Genomic DNA, 21,690 nt, shown 5'->3' on the forward strand with positions numbered 1-21,690 from the left:
CAGCGCCCCCTGCTGAGGGCGGGAGTGGGGAGCGCGGTTACACCAGGACTGCCCCGAAAGTAGTGCGCTATTACGCTGGCCCGTGGCGACAGGGGCGGGTGTCGGTGGTATGGCGGTAGGGGTTGAGCCTTCCCACCGTGATGCTGCTATACCGTGTGGCAGATGCAGCAGAGGGGCAGTCCGACAAATTGGCATCTGACATGGGAGTGCGTATGAAGCAAAGCTTTCTCCATGCGGGAAAAATGGCAGCCGTTGACATTCATCGATGCTTGCTGGACACTTATGGGGACCAGAGAGTGGATATGAGCAGCAGTGGCGACAGTGGGTCACCACGTGCAGGCTCTTGTTCATCACTGGCAAAAATGTAAAGCTAATGTTGGTGGCAGTGCTGAAAAGCAGTGTTTTGTAGCTGACAATTTGCTGTATCAAGCAGGGCTGTTGTGCTCTTTGTATCTGTTGTGGTTTCTGTGGAAATGAATAGGAGGCATTACTTTCAGAGCAACCTACGTATATCGCTGTATGTGTAGTCCATAGTTACAATTTTATTCTGTGTGCTTGTGAAGCTTCTTGTTTTTTGCCACTGCACAGGTGGCAAAAATAATAAATAATATAATAAAAATAAAAATATTTAAAAATATAAATATATGGTATTTAAAACTAGTGATATAATGGAGAAGATATGGGAAGGGGAGAAGATACAGGATTGATCTAGCGTGAGAGCTTTTGTGCTACTGGCACACTGGCAGGGTAGACTTGTGTTCCTTAACCAAGGATGGAGTTTGTTTCTGTGGCTGTTTGATGGACAGAACTGGGAGAGGCTTGGGAAGCAGCCTCGGTGACCCCTCACTGCTTGGCTTCCCTAGCGTCCTGACCTGCTAAAGAGAACAGCTCTGTGTGGCAGCTGCCCGCCCAGGCAGTCCTGCTGAATTTGTCTCCATTCAGGGCACAGCATCTCTCACAGCCTGCCAGTGTGTAGAGCACGCAGGAGAGGCTCGTGAGGAAGCAGGCCAGCATGCGAGGAAGGATCCAGGCCAAACCCCAGTCGTTAATTGGTGAAGATTCAAACGGGAGAACAACTGCTGACAAGGTGTTTCTCTGAAATTCCCTCATTCACTTAATGCCAAACCTGCTTTGCAGGATTGAATAGCTGGAGAATAACTTCCAGAACCAGAATAATGGAGAGTTTGAGACTTATGGTACTGATGTGCTTTCCACTCAGAATGTTGTTTAGATTGTAGCAGGGCCAGACTGCTCCTGCCAAACAATAACACTCGGATTATATGGTGGTTAAAAATTGTGACATCTGAAAGTACGTTCAGAGGCATCCTCTGTGGAAAAGATACTGTTTTCTGAAAAAATGTTCTTATCTTAAAAGCATTTTAATCATAAATAAAGCTTTCACATACTTAATTCTTGTAATCTTTTCTACTTCTTTACACTAGGAAAAAAAAAATCTGCAAACACAATTAATGGAAAGAAGCACAATTACTGGTTCTGAAATACAAACAGAACATCCTTAAAATATTTGGGGATGTTTAAGATTCTCTGGCCAAATTTATAGTAAATCATGTCTTTTAGATAATTGAATTCCTTTAAAAATTTAGCAATTGATTCTGTATGCAACAAATCACAGGCTTTCATGTTTAGGGCATTTGTTTATTCAGACAAATTTAAAATATTTTTGCATCTAAATTATGGAGAATTCTGAATGTATTGTTTCCCTTTATGTGAAAGAACTTTTATTCCATATTGCACATCAGTTTATCTGTTTTTCTTCCATAGGATAGAAAATACCAGTGACATCAGAAGCCCGGTGTCTTAGTATAACAGAAAGATGGATCTGTTGCACTTTTAGACAGAATTATCCAGAGGATATGACAATGACAGAAAAAAATGTGCTTTGCTATCTTTAAAACAGACAAAAATAAATCATCTCCTTCTTTTCTATGCACTAGCCATAGAACAGACTGTGATTTGCTCAGCAGTGCCAGAATATTATGGAGTTGATACATGGAAATATAGTTTTCCCTATAGAAAGAATAAACATCCTCTTTATGACTCGCTGTAGGTTTACCTGTGTATTAAAATAGCACTTGCAGTTTTAAATACTGCAGCACAAGCTTACACACAGGGTCCAAAGAAGGAGAAATGTGTGTGTGTGTGGATAGTGTTTGATTTATTTGGAGATAAGCAAACGGATGTAGGTAGGCTGGTTACTCTTGTGTATTACCTCATGTATGAAAAAAAATATGAATTCTTTTTGTTTGGGTGTTTGGCTTCAATCACTGCAACATTGCCTGTGGTTTGATCAATTGTACACGGATGGCAGAACATTGGTTTCAGTGTACACAGATAACTGTTTAATATTTCAATATATTTTTCCTTTTCTGCCAACAGCATCCTAGGAGTTTGTTCTCATGGCAGTATTTGGCTTGCAGGCTGATGAGTAGGAGGTAAGGTGGAAGACACCACTACCAGTGCTCTGTTTAAAAGAATGCTCTTTTCCACTGAAGTCTGTATGCACTGGAATGAAGGAGAGATCTCATTTCTGCTCCAGAGATGTGTTACATAGGAACATTTTGCTTAGCAGTATTATCTGACTTCAGCTTGGTCTTCACAGAGAGCCTTTCCCTTTCCAGTATGAAAGTGTTTAGGTAACTTGTACCTGATCATCCTAAATGAGTGTCATCATCATCGTGATCCATTTGTAACAGAAACATGGAATCTGTGTATCCATAGCTTACCATGCAAAAATTGCTTAAGGTTGTTTTTCAGGTGCTAAATTCGACCTTTCAACTTATGTAGTCACAGAGAAATATGATCTTCTGTGGCTGGAATTTCTACAGGCTGCCTGTGCTCTGTATGAGGTCATTTATTTTGCACTGATGAACCCCTTATTTCTCCATGTGATTGTTTTACACGTGAGCCAGCAGGAAGAGCTCATCACTTGAATTGTTTCACTCCTGTATTCATCAAGTTCTTTTTGACATCATTTAAAGGCACTTGCACAAGAGCTCTGAGTACCCAACAGCACTGAAAAACAGTCCTACACTATGTCTGTACAAAATGAAAGTTTTTACTAGCTACAACAAAAAAAGTGTTACTAATTTTCACTTCTCCAACCTGAGGATGGAAAGCAGAGCTCCACTAAGCGGCAACACCATGCATCATTATTGCTAGATTTGTGCAATTATTTTTACATTTGTGAAGGTTTTAATATAAACTGCTGCTCATGTGGCAGTAATTTTTCATTTTGCTCCTAGGGTTTTATTTCATTATTTCCAAGACAGATAAATTAAGTTTGCACTAAGAAGATCTTAGGATAACCTTCCCAAATGCTTTCGCAGGTTCATATTTTGCAGAGTTTTCCATTTGAACTGGAGCTTTATATATATTATAATAGCACTCATTAACCAGTTGGAAAACACATCAAATGGGTCCCCAGTCAGATTGGGTGCTCCTCAGGTCACTTCCACTGCTCTGCAGCATCAAGTCAGTGCCAGAGATCTCCCACAAATAAGGTAGACTTTATATTTTACAAAATTAAGGGTGCAATTATATTTACTTCATGTCTATGCCCTGTGCATGAAGATAATGTATTTCAGATTGTACTTTAAAATACTGAAATACTTTAAATTGAAGCACAATTGTGATGTTTGAAAGCCATGTTGTGTGCTTTACACACCAGGGTAGTAAGGGTGACATTTTGATATCCCAGTTCTGTTAATCAACTCCTGAATCACAACAGCTGTTCCAGGCCAAAAACAGGGCAGTTTGTATTCACTTGCCAAGGATACCAAAGCTGTCATCAAATACATCCTCACACATTACAAGTATAATCTTATATAGTAATCTGTATTACTACTTCCAGTTCTTCTAAAAAATTCACCAGTTGGATTTAATATTAAGAAATAACACGGAGATACTGAAGTCAAACCACAGCTTGTAACAACGTTCCTGAGCAGATTCCAGTGCTGCCCTAGCTGCATTCCTGAAAAGCTGTTATCTAAATATGATGACTCTGTGAGGCACATATACTGCTTTGCCTACTGGCTGAAGCATACATTTTAATTCTGCAAACAGAGAAATACAAATGTGTGCAATTTATTTTTGTACGCTATTTTGATTCTGGAAAACCAACATTAGGAAATCACAGCAACAGTTCCTAAACTTCTGTCTGTTGAAATTGTCTTTTATTTTGATACTGAAACTTGTTAAAGGTAAAGGTATGTTCCTGAAGTGTACTGATCTTCACAGAAGGGAACACAGGGGACCTCAGTATTACTCTTGTTTATCACCGACATGGAAAACTTTCCCATGCAGCTCTGCTATTTTCTTATACTGCGGAGGCTTATTATACGAAATCCTACATGCTAGTGAGTTAGGAAAAATACCATTGGGTGTAGCGTTCAGGCATTCTCCAGCTAGAGTGGCTCTGTGGGAATGAACTTCGTTTACAGTAGAGTTATGACAATATAAACCTGCTTTGCAGCAAAGCCTCATACAAATAAGAATCAGGCTTATGTATATAGATATATATACAGAATAATAAATCATCTTTTTTTCTCCAACATTCCAAGAAGATGGGAACTAAATAAAACCACACGCTTCATTTTGATAAACCCATGAGAAGTATTTTCAGGCAAAACCATTTTTGAAGAATTAAATTAAAAAAATAATAGAGAGTAGTTTTGGAGCTCATGAAGGATTCATGATTAGAGGAGACACGATGGATCCTTTATAGTGTTGTTCTCTCTTCTTTGTTCTCCATCGTTCTGCAGAAATGACAATTGTTGTCCAACTGATGTCTTACATGAGAACAACAGTCAGGCTCTGAGCTGACTTTTTGTGTATTTAAAACAAAACCTATGACTTTGCTACCACAGGATGGGATGGGACTATTATTGATGTGTCCTATAGGCTGACAGAGTTTTATTGCCAGAAGGACATCTCGTGGAGGCTTCAGGTGGAACATTGCTGTATTTTAGCAAAAATTCAGCTTCACAAAATGAGTTATTGTAAGAGACATAGTTCCAGCCACATAAACAGGTCACTGTTGCAGAAACCAAGGTCTCCGATCCACCCTAATGATTAGTAGCTCATCTCACTGCTTTTTACTGATGTTGCTTACCATTTTCCTCAAAGTCTTCCAATTGTTTCTATTTTCCACTGTAAAAACTTTTCATATTTGATGTAAGCTTCCCAGCAGTCCTTTTCTACCATTATCCCTCATGAGGTGCCATTTATGTAAGAAAACAGGTATGGTCAGCAAGGCGTCATGTATGGTTAGCTGACTGTGTATCTGAGATGTGTTAATCTAACCTGGAATGTGCTAATGAAACATGCCTGAGATATTACAGTGATGAGCAGCAAAGAAATGGGTGTGACATACTGAGAATTCCACAGCATCTGGTACTTATTTGCTGTCAACACTTAATGCAGACTTAGCATACTCTATTAAGAAATCATCTTTGCACTTGCTTTTCATACCTGTAATACAGTAATTAGATGTGGAAGTGAGGTAAGTGCCTCTTTTGTCCCTGTTTGTCCACATGTTTTCTGTAACAACGAATAACCTCACATGCTTTCAAGGCATGTCTTAGGTTTGGTCTTAGCTTTGTCTAGGAGAGTAGTACAAGGGCTTTGGTTATGTGCACTTTTGGGGAAAACCTCAGGTTTTAGACACGTACCCTGGGAAACTGAACAACAGCAGCGGAAAGGCCTAAATGCAATGAATGGATAAGATCTTGTCCTGGCAGAGGAAGAGCAACTCAAGTCAGTGGACTTTCACCTATGCCAATTTCCCCCCACTCTAGTGAAATACATCCTCTACAAAAGAAATTATTTGAAAGAGACAGCCCACACAATACCATAACAAAGTGATTTTATTGACATTCCTCTATGGTGATATGGTTGAATAGAAAGCACAGCCTATCATGTGAAATTTTTCTGTCAATATAAGCAAAATCAGTCCAACAAGGAGGACCTTTCCTGCCATTGACTTTAAGTAGTCTTTAACAAAAACCGTAACAGACGTATCCTTTATTTTAGAGAAATTGGAAGCTGCAGGGAATTTGGCTAATGGTACAATACTTATTCTATCTAGTAACTACTATGTACAGGCATCTGTTTTTCTACTAGAACAAAGGAACTACTTGACTCACTGGAGAGAAAGTAACAATCCAATCTGTTGGACCTTGTCGTGACTGGAAATCCTATCACAGATTTAGTATATTGCAGCAGTTTTTTGTGTTTTTTCTTTGTTTGTTTGTTTTTATAATGAGCACTGAGGTACAGCAAGAATTATAATAGAAAAAGCACCGCATTTATTATAGAAAGGTCTGTTGGTCTGCATTTGACTGAAAGTGTTCAATCTTGACTGGGAAGCTCTACTTATAGAGACAGGGCAAAAAAATACTGTTTCAACAGAAATTAAACAAATCTCATCACATTCATCCTTCTGGATTTCCATAGACTGTCACAGGATTAATAGCAAAGTTTAACTCCTCTGCTGTGTGTATTTTAGTTTATTAGTCAGTCAATTTCCATGTCAAAATTCAGTACCCTGCTTTTTTGAGCTAGAAATGTATCAGCTATTTGTTACTGTGAAACAAGAATAACAAAGTACAAAGCCAACCCCCTCCACAGGCTGTCTCAGACTAGAATACCAACTCCAACCTCATCTACCTCTCAGTAAAAACTTCATGGGCACTTGAGCAAACTTGGTGAAAAAAGTTCTGTGTCAGACTGTACAAAACTCATATTCTCTCCATTAGATGTTAGGTGTAATTTGGACCACTTACTCCTTGCCTTGTCATAGCCACAGAACTCCCTAGAACATAAAACTGAGTTCCAAATATACACAGCCACATGACTGAGACTGGATGCTCACAGAATGTCCTGCAGACTGAAATGATGTTTGTAAGGTTTAGACCTGATGCAGACAACAGTAAGGTACAGCTGTGACTGTACTGGATCAAATGCTACATAGCTTTTGTGCTTGAACAGTCAGTGTGACTTCTTCAAGGCAGAGGGCCTTCAAATTCTCTTATCTTCAGCATAAGGCTACTATAGCACCAGGATTTCATCAACAGCAATACTCTGTTTCTTCCTTCTACCATTAACACCATCACAGCAATCGCTTTGAGAAAAGTAAAACCTCTGAACCAAAACTACTACAAACTACCATCATCCGTTCCTCCTGTCAGAGACTGCATTTCAAAAAAGCTGTCAGATTGCCTATCCCACTTTTAATTTGCATTTTTAAATCTGCTGATGTTCGTCTCATATCTTATATAGCCAACACCATGTGCAGTGTGAACTGAGGAGAAGGAGCTGAACAGATTTTTTGAAAGCTCATTGCTCACGTATTTCATTGTAAGTCTGCTTGATGCAAAATTTGAAAGTCTTTCCTACGAGAAACTGAAACCAGAAATTCTGTAGTTAACAGTTATATTTTACAAATGAAAATGCAGACCTGGGAAGAGAGCACATATACTAACAACAGCACTGAACCATACGATGAAGAGGGAAGGCTGTATGTCTTGCATAATAATGACAGCTTTAATAAGAGGGCAAAGGAGATGTGTTCTTCCCCTCACTCGTTAGCACCGTTCTCTCCCTCACTCCACGTACAAGGACACCAAGGTGCACAGCTTCCCCTTCACTTCAGATTGGATCCAGACTCAGGCTGTGGTATGAATGGAAAAATGCCTTGTGAGGTGCAGATCTGGATACCCCAGAGATGATATCAGTGTTTGAAAACATATCAGAGTAGGGCATCTGGGGAGATAGAGGGATAGAGATGAAAAGTGAAAGAAAAGCAAGAGTAGCATGGTGTTTATGAAAATATTTGTCTGCTTTCCTCTATTTCTGACTTTAGACTAAAACAAACAAGCAAGCAAAAACTAAGGACCCCAAACAAAAATCCTTCAACAAAATTTGCATGATTTTGTCCTTTATGTCATCACAAACACCTACGAATAACAACTTTTAAAAATACTCCTAGTTTGTGCACTTGAAAGCTAGCTTGGACTAAGGCTTTTGATGGCAAGAAGCAGGCTGTGCTGTATATTTTCTAGAGCAGGAACACACAAGCTACTTGAGATGGCATTTGTCAAACATGGAGATGCACGGCACCTTATTTAGAGCTCAGTCAGTGTACGGTGAGGGCCAGAATATGTTGTGAAGAAGAACCTCAAGAGCTTTTGTTCTTTCAGTCAGTGGGTTTTGACGCTGCCTCTGAAATACAAATATCTTTTATTATGCTACAAAAAATAGTTTCACCTTTTCTTAATAAAATAGAGTTTTAAATACTAAAAAAAATAACTATACAGCATTGTAAAGATTTTTTTTTTTTTTTTTTTTTTAATTTCTTTTGCTATGTCAATGAGACAGCTCTGCATGCACTGTTCTCTTTTGCCAAACCAATTGGATACTTATCTGCCTTTTCTTCTATTGTTGGAAGACACCCAACGTTTGACGAAGTACAGATAGCTCTGTTACACTAATATGAGCAGGAATAACTCAGGACCTCACTGAATTTTGGAGCGCAGTGGTGAAGAGGCAGAAATAATGTGCACTGGAAGATTACGTTTGGTCTCTTATGCTTTGACTCACCCTTCTGTAGATCATGTGCATGTGACAGATGTTCTCAGAAAAAAAGACTCCATCTTTACTCTGCAGTGGGGCTGAGCACATGCAGTAGATGCTTGAGTTTTGTGGAAATGACAGGCATAATTTCTGGTGTCCGTATAAGAAAGGTGGCGTGTAGTTAAGGCATCCTATGCAACTGTACTCAATATGAATAACATGTATTTTAAAATACATTCTCAGTAAAAGCCATGCAGTAAATTACTAGAAAAGAGGCTGAAGGGTTACAAAAATAGAATGAATGGGGCAACTTAAATATCCCAAGTATTTTCTATATCACTAATAAGACCCACTGCCTAGAAACATACTTTGGGTTCCCTCACCTTTCAGATGTCTCCTAACCTAAGAATCAAAGCAGAATGGTACAAAACTAAGAATGCAGTTTTTTAAGAGTGATGAGTTTGTGTAGCCACCATTAAATTACGTGAGAAAGCAGGGTTCAGTTCTTTTGTCTGGAGATAAAAATGGGAATAAGATGTGTCAGACATTGAAGTAATCTGGTTTTAATTACCCTGAAGCACAGCTAGCACACAACTGTAACAATTTTTCATGTGAACTGCTAGATACTATGAGGTTTCCTTCTTACTTACCTCCACTCACCCTTCACAAGTCTCTCACTTCCTATTTCATTCATTCTTTCACATGTTTAGCATCAGAAGTAATGATACCTATTGTCTTTTCCCAGTTAAGACAAACACTTTCAATTTGAGATCAGTCTTGGAAAACAAGGGCAGCAAATCTTAATAAGTAGAACACAACAGAGCAGTGATGTTTCCTGTAACAGCCTCCTTCCAAAAACAAGCCTGCTGCTGTTTTCCTTTTCTTCCCTGGTTTCAGAGTAGGAATGCAAAGTTCATCAATTTGAAGTGGGTTCTGCCTGAAGTAATAAGAGATTGCTCTTAAGTTTGGTCATACTTAACATAGCTGGAGGATTTTTGGGTTGACTCCAAGAGGAACTACAACAAAATTTTAACCATAACAGAGTTACACCCCTCATCCTCGACTAGCACCACCATTCACTGCAGCTTCTCATTCAATAGATCCTAGACTAAAACTTTCATTCTACAACCACTCTCAAGGTTACGGAGATTTGCACTGAACAAGAAAAAAAAAATGACAAGACCAAAACCTGTCCCCAGCAACCATAGATTAGCCCAGTCTGACAGACAATAAATGGCTTCTGACACAGGGGATGGAATTGTCTGAACTTCCATTTGGAAAGGAGCATTTTAAACATCAGAGAACAAAGATCTGGTAAACAGAATCCAAGGGTATTCACAAGAGTAGAACATTCACCTTATTTCCTCTTTTCCTTGCCGCATACAATACTAAGGTAAGGGAGCCTGGTCTTTATGCTACATAATAAGACATCCTTCTTTAGTGTGCACAAACTTGTGCTTCTTGTGCGGTAAACATCACTATAGAGATGCCCCTCCCAATATCTCTGAAGTGCAAGTTCTCTCCAGCACTGGCAAGGAACAATTGTAGCAATTGCTGTTAGGATTTGCATAAAAAACAGGCTGCTTTTTGAGTTTTTGAAGGTCTTATCTGCACCGTGAATCTGGGCCAGGTCCAGATGATGCAACTGATGTGAGTTCGTATATAAAAATTTCAGTTTTGTTCATAAGTGTCTCTGAGATGGACAACATGTACAGAGAAAAGAAGAATGGATGAAGAATATATTTGACCAGCTCCTAGTACCGTATTCAACTGTTAGGAAGTAAGATGGGCTGCAAATTGGTTTAGAAAATGTGGGTATATAAAAGCTTGGAATGCTTGATTTTTTTTTTTTTAATTATTTTTTTTTATTTTTTAATCAACGTAGGTGGAAGTAAACATTTACTAACATTTGATCAAGTGTAGTGTAGCTTGCATTTGTATTTTCATTGTTATTAATGGAGGTATGTAGAGATATACAGAAACCTTGAGACAGTTGTTTTTCTATTGCATACAGACTAGCAGTCCATAGGAAACAGGATGAAAGCATGAAGGTTAGATCTTGGAGGGTGGCAGTTCTTCATGCATAGCCTTTGTCAATCTTGATTCTTTTTTGTTTTATTTTCGAAAATAAAAACATGGGAAACCAATATTAAATGATGTTGGAAAGATGACATCAACAGCCAGAAAAACACCAGAATTGCCTGAACCCCCTCATTCAAGTCCGAAGGTACTAGTTTCTTCAACAGCTGTCAACAGCTTCTCATACAGCATAGAATATGAGGGGTAAGGTGGAAGATCCAAACGGTTGAAACATGTGTGTGCCCTGCAGAAGGAAAATATGTTAGACGTTGAGTTTAATTCAAATAAACACAGAAGGAAACAAATACTGAGAAAACAAGTTCCTATTGAAACTCAAGACACTCAAGTTCACTTGAGAGATAAAAAAAATTGCAACTGTTAAAGTAAAACTGTGATTCTCCAAAAATCTGAGGTACTGAAATACATGTGCACATAAAAATGAACATTTCAAATATAAGACTCAAGTTAAATATAAACACAATGTCATTCTCTGCTATCCCTGCATTAAATATTGCAGGCATCTTCATGTAGTAAAATGTCGGAGGTCACTGAGGAGCTGGGATCTAGGCCCTAATACAGATAACATTCCACTACCACTTGGGTTGCCTTGAGTTACCGCTTTCCCCCCCTCAAAAAAAAAAGCGCAACTCAGCTGTACATCTAACATGAACAGCTAGTAAGTTTTGAGCCTATGGACAGACATAATATGATCCAGTATACTGAAAGAATGGGTTCAGGATGTGCCTATAATGAGGCAGAGCTGAACAGTAAGAGACCATTCAGAGATCTGCTAACAGAATAAGAAAGGCTGCTAACAATGTTCCTGTAAGTCAACAGTCAGACATCTCTGCAAGCCTGGCTGTTAAATGTGATTTATTTGTAGCAGACAAGGCAAAAGCAGAGCAAGTTGCCAACACTAGGACTCTCTTCCCAGTTCTGTCATTCTATTTACCCCCCGTTGGCAGCACCTTCAAAGGAAGCCATGGAATGGGTTCCACACGTGCTGCCACCTTGCTGCAGCTTTACTGGTGGCAGCAATTAGACTCAGATGCTGATTGCACTTCACTGCATGAGGTTCTATACAAATCTGAAGCAATGACGGTGTCCCTACCCCAGTGGTTCATCCATTTCAGCTGACAGAAAAACACAGAGCTCATTCATCAATCGGGGCTATGGGGCAGGCACACTTTCATTAAAATTATCAGTATTATTTTCAGTCTGCTGGGAGTTTTACATAATGCTAGATATACTTCTACTCCTTCTTGCTCCCTCTGATAAATCTGAATCGAGAAAACTCTACAGAAGGAAACGCAGCCTCAGCACCTAATAATGTCTAAGCTTCTGATCCCTGGTATTTTTAGAAGCTGTGAAGTTGTTTTACTTTTAGCTTTTCTGTGTAACACCTTTACTGCAATATCATTTTCTCAAAATTGAAGCAGAAAAGCTATATTAGAGAAACTATTTAAAACTCTGCTAATCATCTCTTAGGCCACCCACAAAGCGTGAAAAACAAGATATTGGTAGATGGGCTGGCCCGAGACTTGCATATTCAGGGGGAGTTTTGTCAATGGTGAATCATTAAAAGCAACTGAAATAGCCAGAGGCATGTAATCTTCACTGCATCACACAACTTCAATTAGGAAAGCTTCTACCATCCCCTTTTTACTTCATAAGTGAAGATTTGTTAGCTGCTTATTCGCAGAGAGCGCACAATAAATGCAGAATTTGCACCTATTAACTAGGAATGCAAGAGAGCTACTGAAAAGTGAGCATTAATAAAGATTATTTAATATATCCCTTGAAATTAAATCAGTAGCCCTTCACTGTTTGTTTATCTCAGCAATCTTTGGCAGCATAAGTTGTTTGTACAATCCATTGTCAATACTTATCAAGCACTGGGAGTTAATTAACTGAAGGATTCTTGTAATCCATTACGGATGTGTTCTCCATGGGAAGAGTGTGCCATTCAGAAAGCTGTTCCTGAGGTGCTCAGCTGCCTGGCTCCAGAAGTGGAAGCAGCATAGTCACAAAGGCTCAGGACTGTGGACTGTGCAATGTAACTTCCCTAAGCCTAAGGTGTTATTGCTGTCTGGTACTCAACCATGACACATTTAACTGTCTGAGACCAAAGCCTGTATGAGAAGACTTATACCTTGTGCATGTAAGTATATGAAGGGAGAGTGTTGAAAGGATGGGGCCAGACTCTTCTCAGTGTGCCCAGTGCCAGGATAAGAGGCAGTGAGTACAAAACACATGAAGTTCTGACTGAACATGAGGAAAAATATGTTTACCAAGCGAGTGATTGAGCTCTGGCACAGGATGCCTAGAGAGGCTGTAGTTTCCTTCCCTAGAGACATTCAAAAGCCATCTGTAAACAGAGCTGGCTGATGTGCTCTGGGTGGCCCTACTTTAGCAAGGAAGCTGGACGAGATGATTATCAGAAGTCCCTTCCAGCTTCAGCCATTCTGTGACTCTGTGATAATGTGAAAGCATCATTGTTGTCATGTGCCCTACTGTGTGGTGCAGACATAGCCACAATCACTACACTGTCGTTTACTTTCTTGTGGACATTCATCTTGACATCATCATCCACTCATTTCATATCATTTAAGCAACAGTCTTGCAGAGCTGCTGACTTCTAGTCGTTGTTAACTTGGTGAAACTCAGAAAAAAAATCCACTCTCTCCCCTATGACAAGATTTACTGTAGTGATCACTTCTGTGGAAGAACCCTTCCAAAGGATCTGCAAAGGGCTAAGTTCCTTCTGAACGCTGACTTCCGACTGATCCCAGTGGCAGCTATTACAGTAAGCATAACCCAGGGGACACTTGCTGTTCTGTAGTACTGGGATTGCTGCACATCTTGGGGTGAAAACATTACATCAGCAGTGCAAGAAGCAGACGCTGCAGTGAAATAAATCTTTCTTCCCTTAAATAAGCCTCCAACCATATAAGCGTGTCCAGAGAAAGGTAATAAGGCTAGGTAAAGGCTTTGGAGCACAAGTCTTACGAGGAGTGGCTGAAGAAGCTGAGATTGTTTAGACTGGAGAAGAGAAAGCTCAGGGGAGACCTTATTGCTCTCTATGGCTACCTGAAAGGAGGCTGTGGCGGGGGTCAGCCTGTTCTCCTGTGAAACTAGTGACAGGACTGGAGAGAATGGCCTCAAGTTGCATCAGAGGAGGTTCAGGTTGGATTTTAGGAAGAATTTCTTCTCCAAAAAGCAGTCAGGCATTGAAACAGGTTTCCCAGGGATGTGGCGGAATCAGTGTTCCTGGAGGTGCTTAAGGAAAGGGTAAATGTGGTACTTAGGAACATAGTTTAGAGGTCAATATTGGTGGTAAGTGGATGGATGGAGTGGGTGATCTCAGAGGTCTTTTCCAACCTTACTAATTTTATGATTCTGTGATCTTTAATCTCATTCATGGCTCACAGTGCTATGCTGTTTCTCTCCTTTGAAGAATTCTCCCTATACATTTATGTGCATAAGGCTTTAAGCTTTTGGCATTCTTTTTTTCTTTGTTACTTCCTTTAATCCCTTACAATAACAAGAGTTCACAAGCAATACATGTGCACAGAACTCCCTTTTATCCTACATATAGCTCCAACCTGTCCCAGGAAGGAAGATACTTCCTGCTTCAGAAAAAGCTATAGCTGGAAGAATCTCCATTCATCTCTACTCAATCAGCCAGAGAAATCCAAGTCATTCAAAATAATTAAAATACATAACTCTTTTATTTCAGGATAAAACTTTGCATATTAAATAGGGAGAGTAAAAACCAACCTTGAAGAACAAGGGCTTGAACCTGTTACTTACTCAGTGCTAGTTCACCTGATACACTATATTAGTTTGGAATAATCTATGATGCAAGTTTACACCAACAGATTCTGGCAGTCTACTTGGAACCTGCTTTAGGGTCAGCCATTGTCTGGAGATCCAGGATTTCCAGGGCAATCTTTCTTATGTGCATGGACTTAAAATAAATATTGGCAGGAATAATGTGGCTGGTATAGACACCCTCCAGAAATAAACTACCGGTATAATCTAACTCTTGTATGAGTACATAGCAGCACTGTTGGCTGGTTCATGTCAGAGAACTGGTATTGATGAACAAATTCACCAGTAAATTTAGAATGGAGTTACTTGATTCTCAGCCTTCCTGAAAAAAGTCTTGTTTATCTACAGTGCTTTCAAGAGGCATTCTGCATTTTATGTGTTAGTGGTTATTCTTTGAAAAATAGTGCATTCTAAAATTTGCATCACACGTCTATTCTGGGTTTGATACATTGCTGTTGCAACAGTGTGGCTGTCTTAGGTGCTATCAGAGAATTACAGAATCACAGAATGTCCAGGGTTGGAAGGGACCTCAAGGATCATCAGGCTCCTACCCCCTGCCACATGCAGGGTCACCAACGTCCACATTTAATACCCGACCAGGCTGCCCAGGGCCCCATCCAGCCTGGCCTTGAACACCTCCAGGATGGGGCTCACTATAAGCATCACACTCACTATAAGCAAGTGGCAGTTGCACGGCACGTTCCATTGTCAAAGTGCAGGGACAAGACATAAGGGAGAGCTGTCTAAAGACTTTACATTCTGGAGCAGAAGTGAGAAGACACACAGAATCATAGAATCACTCAGGTTGGAAAAGATCTCCAAGATCATTTTGTCCAACCGTCCACCTGCCATCAATATTTGCCCTTCATACCATGTTCCTTAGTACAACATCTAAATGTTTCTTGAACACCTTGAGGAATGGTGACTCAACCACCTCCCTGGGCAGCTCATTCCAGCATATGACCACGTTATTGGAGAAGAAATTTTTCCTAGTATCCAACCTGAACCTCCCTTGGCACACTCTTCTGAAGCAGTTAAAAGTTATCTAACACTTTGTGAGAAATCAGAAAACCCAAGGGCCAGACCAGCCTGTCCTCAGTGGCCCACCATCTACACGGACAGCAGAAAAGCCAAAAGCATCAGCTCAGTGCCAACTTCTCTAACTCCTTACACAGCACTGCATTTATTGGAGCAGGGGCTAAGAACTAATACCAGTAATTAAGAGGTGCAATCCATATTTGAGTACATGTATGACTAAACCTGATGATTGCTAAAAATGAGAGAGCTGTTCTTTTTTTTAGGACCTTGAAAATGTGTAACAAGGTAACCCTCACTGCAAATTTGTAGGAATTGTTGAAGGAGAAGGGAATTTGCTGTCACTTATTCTAAATAGCTAAAGTTATTTACACTCATACTATTTAACAGAGGCCAAAGGCCTACAGGATGTGACAGATGACTTTTTTTAACCTCTAAGTCTGAGTAAATACGGAAGTAAATCTAAATAAACATGAGCAAATCATAATCAGGCGTTTAAGAAAAGTTTAAAATAACATTTGACTGCTTAACTAAAGATTTAAAGTCTCCAAGTTTAGCCTGCATGCTTTATATATTTCTTAACACTGTGTATACTTGGCAGCGCTCCATAATTTTATCAAAATCCAGGTAATAATTCACAGTGATCAAGCTGTATTCATTCCCCATGAGCACGTGTTGTTTCTCTTTCCCCCGGCTAAAATGAATGCAGAGCTCTGAGACTTCTAAAAGGTGCTAACAACGTTCACCTGGAAAAGAGGCCTCTTTCAGTGATTAGTAGACAAACATGAAGTGGTTCATGTGAATATCTCAAGGCTAATTGAATCTAGGTCATAAGTAATGCCTAGGTTCACAAATAAAGTTAAGCAGAGCAGAAGGAGGCCAATTACTTTTTCAGAACTGGCTGGGTAAGGTATTTACTGTGCACGTGCCAAGGTCCTCCCACCCTCCCCTACTGCCCTTCCCATTGTGGGAAGCAGAGAGCACTCTGCTGAAACACTGCACAGGCTTTGCCTTTCAGCTGCTGCCGGATGCATTGGTCAGTTGATCAGTTCCAAAGACCTTACATAGAACTACACCACATATATGTGCTGCATCAGGCCTACGAATAGCAAGCTGTAGCTCTCAGGCTTTCCACAATGCTGGCTGAAGCTCAGAGTGCACAAACCATCTCACTGACCTTACATATTTCCATCTGTTTTTAAATCTCAGTTTTAAATCACTTAGCTTTCTAGCTCTCTCTATAGTGTCAGTAGGGTCTTTATGGTGAACGGAAATAAATCAGAACGTAACAGGTGTGATTCAGCCAAGTTATTTTAAAAGTCTGTGTTAAGGTGAGATGAATTATGCCTTAAAAACACTTCCTTCCCTTTTCCTGATTTTAGGGGGGAGTGCATGTAAGATGTCAGCTCAGAACATTCACTGACATGGTGCCCTGGTCCAGATCTTTTGTGATCCCACTTCATAAAGATGCTTAGACTTGGACTAGGATGATGAGCAGATTTGGAGTTTTCCTCTCAAGAGGAAAAAGGTGCAGGTCTGCTCAATTCCATGCCTCACAGTATGGCTCTGGGTAAACAACATGGATGGCAAGTAACCAGAAAACTGGGTCACACCCATGGTTAATTGACTGTCTGAATCTATCTGCAGGTCTATGAGAACAAATTTTTGCAGTGTGCCATGAAAGTTGTTAGCCTCCTTTGGACTGAAAGCCCAAGGGACCCTCTGAAAATGTCTCCCTACCTGGGTGGTCTGGAACCTTTCTACAGAGGACTTGTTCTGATTCTGGGCAACTCTGGCCTGATGAGAGTCACCAGAGGAAACTCTGAATGCAGGCAGGTAAACTGCAAAACATATTTGGGTGCTTCGGGGTTTGCTTTTGCTTCCAATTCATTTCCAGGAGAATAATTTATATATGAATAGACAATGAGGATCTTGGAGTGCAGGAAGAAAGCATCCTCAGGATGGCAAGTATTACATTAAAAACTTACTTAGCAAATTCATCTCAGAGGTGCTGAGATGCAGACCCATGAAAAATGCTCTGTAATCACACTAGGTACAGCCTCAGGCAACTGTAAGGACATCCAAGAAAGGGTGACTCCATTCAGGGGAAGGATGGCTGCTGATAACAGGTATGAACAGAACTTAAAGCTCAGTGTTATTGCACAGCTCTCTCAGGTAGCCTTAAGTAAGACCACCTCTTGGTGCCTCAGTTCCTTCATTGTTAAAAAGGAAGACAACTCCTCCACAGGATGGCATTAGGAAGTCTGTGGGCACTGTATGACATCACAGCTCGTTTGATTCTAGTTGGCAGAACTGGATGTACCAAGCTGAGTGTGATCACCATACGCTTTGAAGTTCCTCCACTAAGCTTTCCTATGATGAAATGGAACCATCAGAGCAAATGAAGAGATTACACCCAGGTTCTCACCAAAATGCAGAAGTAGATTCTGGCTTTCATGGCTCTATAACTTCACAAGTATTTTTATTAGTATTTTGGGAGCAAAAAGAACAGCTGACAGCTGCTGAAGTGGACCAGATACAGAATCAAAATAAGGTAGCTAGGTTTGGATAGTTGGATATCTTCACCTTAACCACTTTCCAGGACTCAAAGTAGTTTAAACTGAAACTGCCAATAAAAAAAAAATAACCAAATAAAAGACTTATCTCTGAATGTAAATGCAGAACAAACTGGTAATTATTTCTTTGTTGTTTGACGATGTTCGTAGAGATTCATCATTTCAGTCAGGCAAATGCAACCAAGCACAGGCTCTACAGAACAGAACCTCTGTTTTTGTACTGTAGTTGGGACGTACCGTGGAAGGGAGGTTATTTTCCCCCATTTCTCTATACAGAAACGCCGAAGCCCGTTGCTTCCTCGGAGAGCTGCAAAGCCCTCATATGGCACACTTGATGTTCCAGTAACAAACTGCAACAACCGGAGTCTCTGTTCATTGTTAAACCTCTCCACTGCTGCCCAGAACCACCGTATTACAATGTGTCCATCATGGTAACCTAAACCAAGAAGCAGTAGAGAGAAATCAAATTCATACCTTCTAGTGTAACTAGCCTGGGGTAGAAGATCTCCTATAGAAAATCTCCTGACCTAGCAATATATCTCATTCTTGATTATTGAGAATTCATAACCCCCGCTGTGTCTTGGCTCTGGATACTGCAATATGACTAACTCACTCGAAATCCTAGAATTCAAATATATACTTAGTGTACATATGCCTCTTACAAACTCCTTGGCAAGAACCAGGGCTACCTATATGAGATATTAAAAGACCAGTTGTAATACACTACACAGTTCAACTTCTACTGACATCATTTCTGGTTCCCAAATACATTTTCATTTGAATTGCAAAAGTGTCCAACGCATGCAGAAGAGTTTGGGGCAGCAAGCTCTTCCCTGGCAAATCTCCCACATGTAGGGCTCTGTGCCTTGGTTTGTGCTTGTAAAAAGCCAGGGTAACATTTTTTCTATAGCTAAACTAAAAAAATTAAAAAAAAAAAAAAAAGAAAGAAAAAAAAAAAAGGAGGATAATAGGGATAATAACCTGGGGGACCAGCTGTATTTGTGATTAGCTGTTTATTTCAATGTAACACAATAGTTGGGCAGTCAGCAGCAAAGACTTAAGGCTTGTATTTCAGAGAGGGACACACAAACCTCTATGACTTTCCTTCTGTGATGTAGAACTCATGGATTTTGCATTTATCCATCATCCAAGAGAGCCTGGATAAATCATGCTCAATATTTAAAGCAAAAGCAGATCATGCATTAGAGGAAAATGAAAAAAGTTCAACTTGATATAGGTTGAGGGGATGGCTAAGCAAGTTCTGTATTCCACAGTAGTGTAATTGGGAGCAGAGGAATTCGACTCACAAGTCTCTTTCCCGGCTGAAGTCAATAGGACTTGTTATATCACTTTCAATGAGACTAGGAGTTAGTTCACAGTCATCTGAGTAAGTTTTAGACCTACTACTGCAAATACTCTTCAGTTCTTATTATTCAAAACTTGTGTTAAGCTCGTAGAAAGTGAGAGTGTGTAAAATCTGGACAGGAGTAGCAGAAGCAATTTCAGTATTATTACATCTGTCGATTCAAACCTAATGTCTTACTTATTTTTTCTCGTGTGTTAACTTTCACAAAAAATTTCTGAACAAAACAGGGCATATCCTTCAGTAAAGACAGGTGGGAAAAAGTGGATGAAATCTTTCCTGTTTTAGACAGAAAACACTCAAAATATTAGAAAGCATCAGCAGGCAGTTTACCTCCACGATATTCCGTGTTGTTACGCCAGTCATTGAGATCTATTTCTGCAGTGCCAGCTATAACCAGCTCCAGCTCTCTGGCATCAAAAACAGAGACAAGCCTGGAGTCTACAACCTGGAACATAGAGCATTCGTAAGCATGGTTTCAAAGCGGATGAAATGCCTCTTAGACCCAGGGCTCTTCAAATGTTGGCTACTGAAGTCTGCATGCTGATGGCTAACTTCCACTCTGCTGATAAATCTGTACAGGTCTGCTGATGTTTTAATCTGCAAACAGTGACAATACATATCTGACCTGAATGAGGCAGTAAGTAGCAAGACAGTCTTCATTGTTAACATTGATTCTGATGAATGATTTTGATGGTCAAACGTGCACTAGATCTGTAATACGAAAAATTTGTTTTGTACCGGACTTTGTTTACAATTCTGTACAGTCGCCTTAGGGCTGACCAAGTGTATACAGCTACAAAGACACCACCACTGGCTTCCACTTTCAGTAAACTTTACTGCATGACTGCTCCCAGAGATAGATCAGTTATTGTTACTGCTCTGTGTATTCAGTATGTGCTGCTCTGCTTTCCAGAAGTCCTACTCTTCTGGTTTATTTTCCTCTGTGAGATATGCCTCAACTTCTGCTTACATAGCACTGCTGCCAGGGAAAGATACGTGGTTGAACGTGATTAGCATGGGATATGAATAGGTGACTACCTGGAGGGGCTAGCAAAGCAGCAGGTTTTCATCTCATCTTTGATAGTCCTTGTAGCAGCTCTGCCACAAGGATGTCCTTAGATTCAGGTCAGTTGACTGTATCCCAGGACTAACTTTACCGTAGTGGGTCCCTAGAAATGCAGTCGCATCAGCTCCTTAATGAAGTGATTCTGCTACAGATCCAGACACTCTGATTCCATGCCATTTGTGTGTTTTTTGTTACTTCCAAGGGTACTGATGAAACACAGTTTAACCAAGGTGTTTCTCATTCAGATGATGAAAGGAAGACAGTGATTACTGCTACTTACTTCGTAGAAGCCACGGACCAGGGCCTCTGTTTGTTGAACAACTCCTCGTTCCACTCGCCATTTAACCATTCTCTCAATGTACTCTTTTTTGTTCTTTTCTGTCACTGCTGTATTTGCCCCTCCAGATTTCAACTCTCTCTCTGTCACCTACAGAACAAAGATGAACAGTGGGGTAACAATGTATGGATCACACTGTGTTTTAAATTTAAGGTGTACTTTGAAAACATGAGTGAAAAATGTAACAGCCATATTTCTAGTTCTATCCCCTGGCCTCCTGTCCTTCTGCAATAGAAAGAAGAGCAATAATGATGGGCACTCACCTCCACTCCCCAACCACTCCTGCAGCACATGCAGAGAAGTGATTCAAAACTTTTGGTTTATCACATATATATTTAGCAAAATGGGAAACTTTCAGAAGTTACATATAGCTTTCTGACCTCTGTTCCTCTCAGCCCAGCCCTAGCCTTATTCCCAGATGAAGCTGGACTGATGTATAGGTGACTCTGAACTGTGCAAGCAAAGACTGATTCTGAGGGCACAATTTATTAGATATGAGCAATATGCCATTCTGGCCAATCTTTTAATGTCCTTCTCTCCTGCTTGCTCCCAAGTGGGAGATATTCCTGCCAGCTTGCTATTGATGCAGGCTACCCAACTAGTAGTACTGGAAACAACAGGATGGAGACAACTGTTGAAACTTGGCAGACCGTTTTGCCAACTGGAAGTGCTACGTAACTACTTGTGACAGACCCTCTCAAGCAGCAAGTGTTACACCTAATTGATGTGGAATAGATGTGAACTCAAAAATGCCAAAAGCCAAGAAAATTCCCACAAAATAAATAGTTCCAATACACTACCTAAA

The 21,690-nt window shown here is 40.2% G+C and overlaps 1 protein-coding gene across 3 annotated transcripts in view; it reads right to left on the reverse strand.

Moving 5' to 3' along the window:
• Positions 1–10,163: 10,163 nt before the first annotated feature.
• Positions 10,164–21,690, reverse strand: part of HECW1 (HECT, C2 and WW domain containing E3 ubiquitin protein ligase 1) — a 236,233-nt gene continuing 224,706 nt past the window's right edge. For all 3 annotated transcript variants that reach the window (XM_042889148.1, XM_042889147.1, XM_042889149.1), the window contains exons 25-28: positions 20,829–20,975; positions 19,813–19,927; positions 18,354–18,552; positions 10,164–10,915 (exon numbers count right to left, since the gene is read on the reverse strand). In XM_042889148.1, the coding sequence (XP_042745082.1) occupies positions 10,804–10,915; positions 18,354–18,552; positions 19,813–19,927; positions 20,829–20,975 (573 nt within the window). In that variant the 3' untranslated portion in view covers positions 10,164–10,803. The remainder of the gene's footprint in view (positions 10,916–18,353; positions 18,553–19,812; positions 19,928–20,828; positions 20,976–21,690) is intronic.

This window comes from Lagopus leucura, unplaced genomic scaffold (assembly GCF_019238085.1).
Source record: "Lagopus leucura isolate 7727_CA_CO unplaced genomic scaffold, USGS_WTPT01 Super-Scaffold_100157, whole genome shotgun sequence".
In the NCBI taxonomy this organism is placed as follows: domain Eukaryota; kingdom Metazoa; phylum Chordata; class Aves; order Galliformes; family Phasianidae; genus Lagopus; species Lagopus leucura.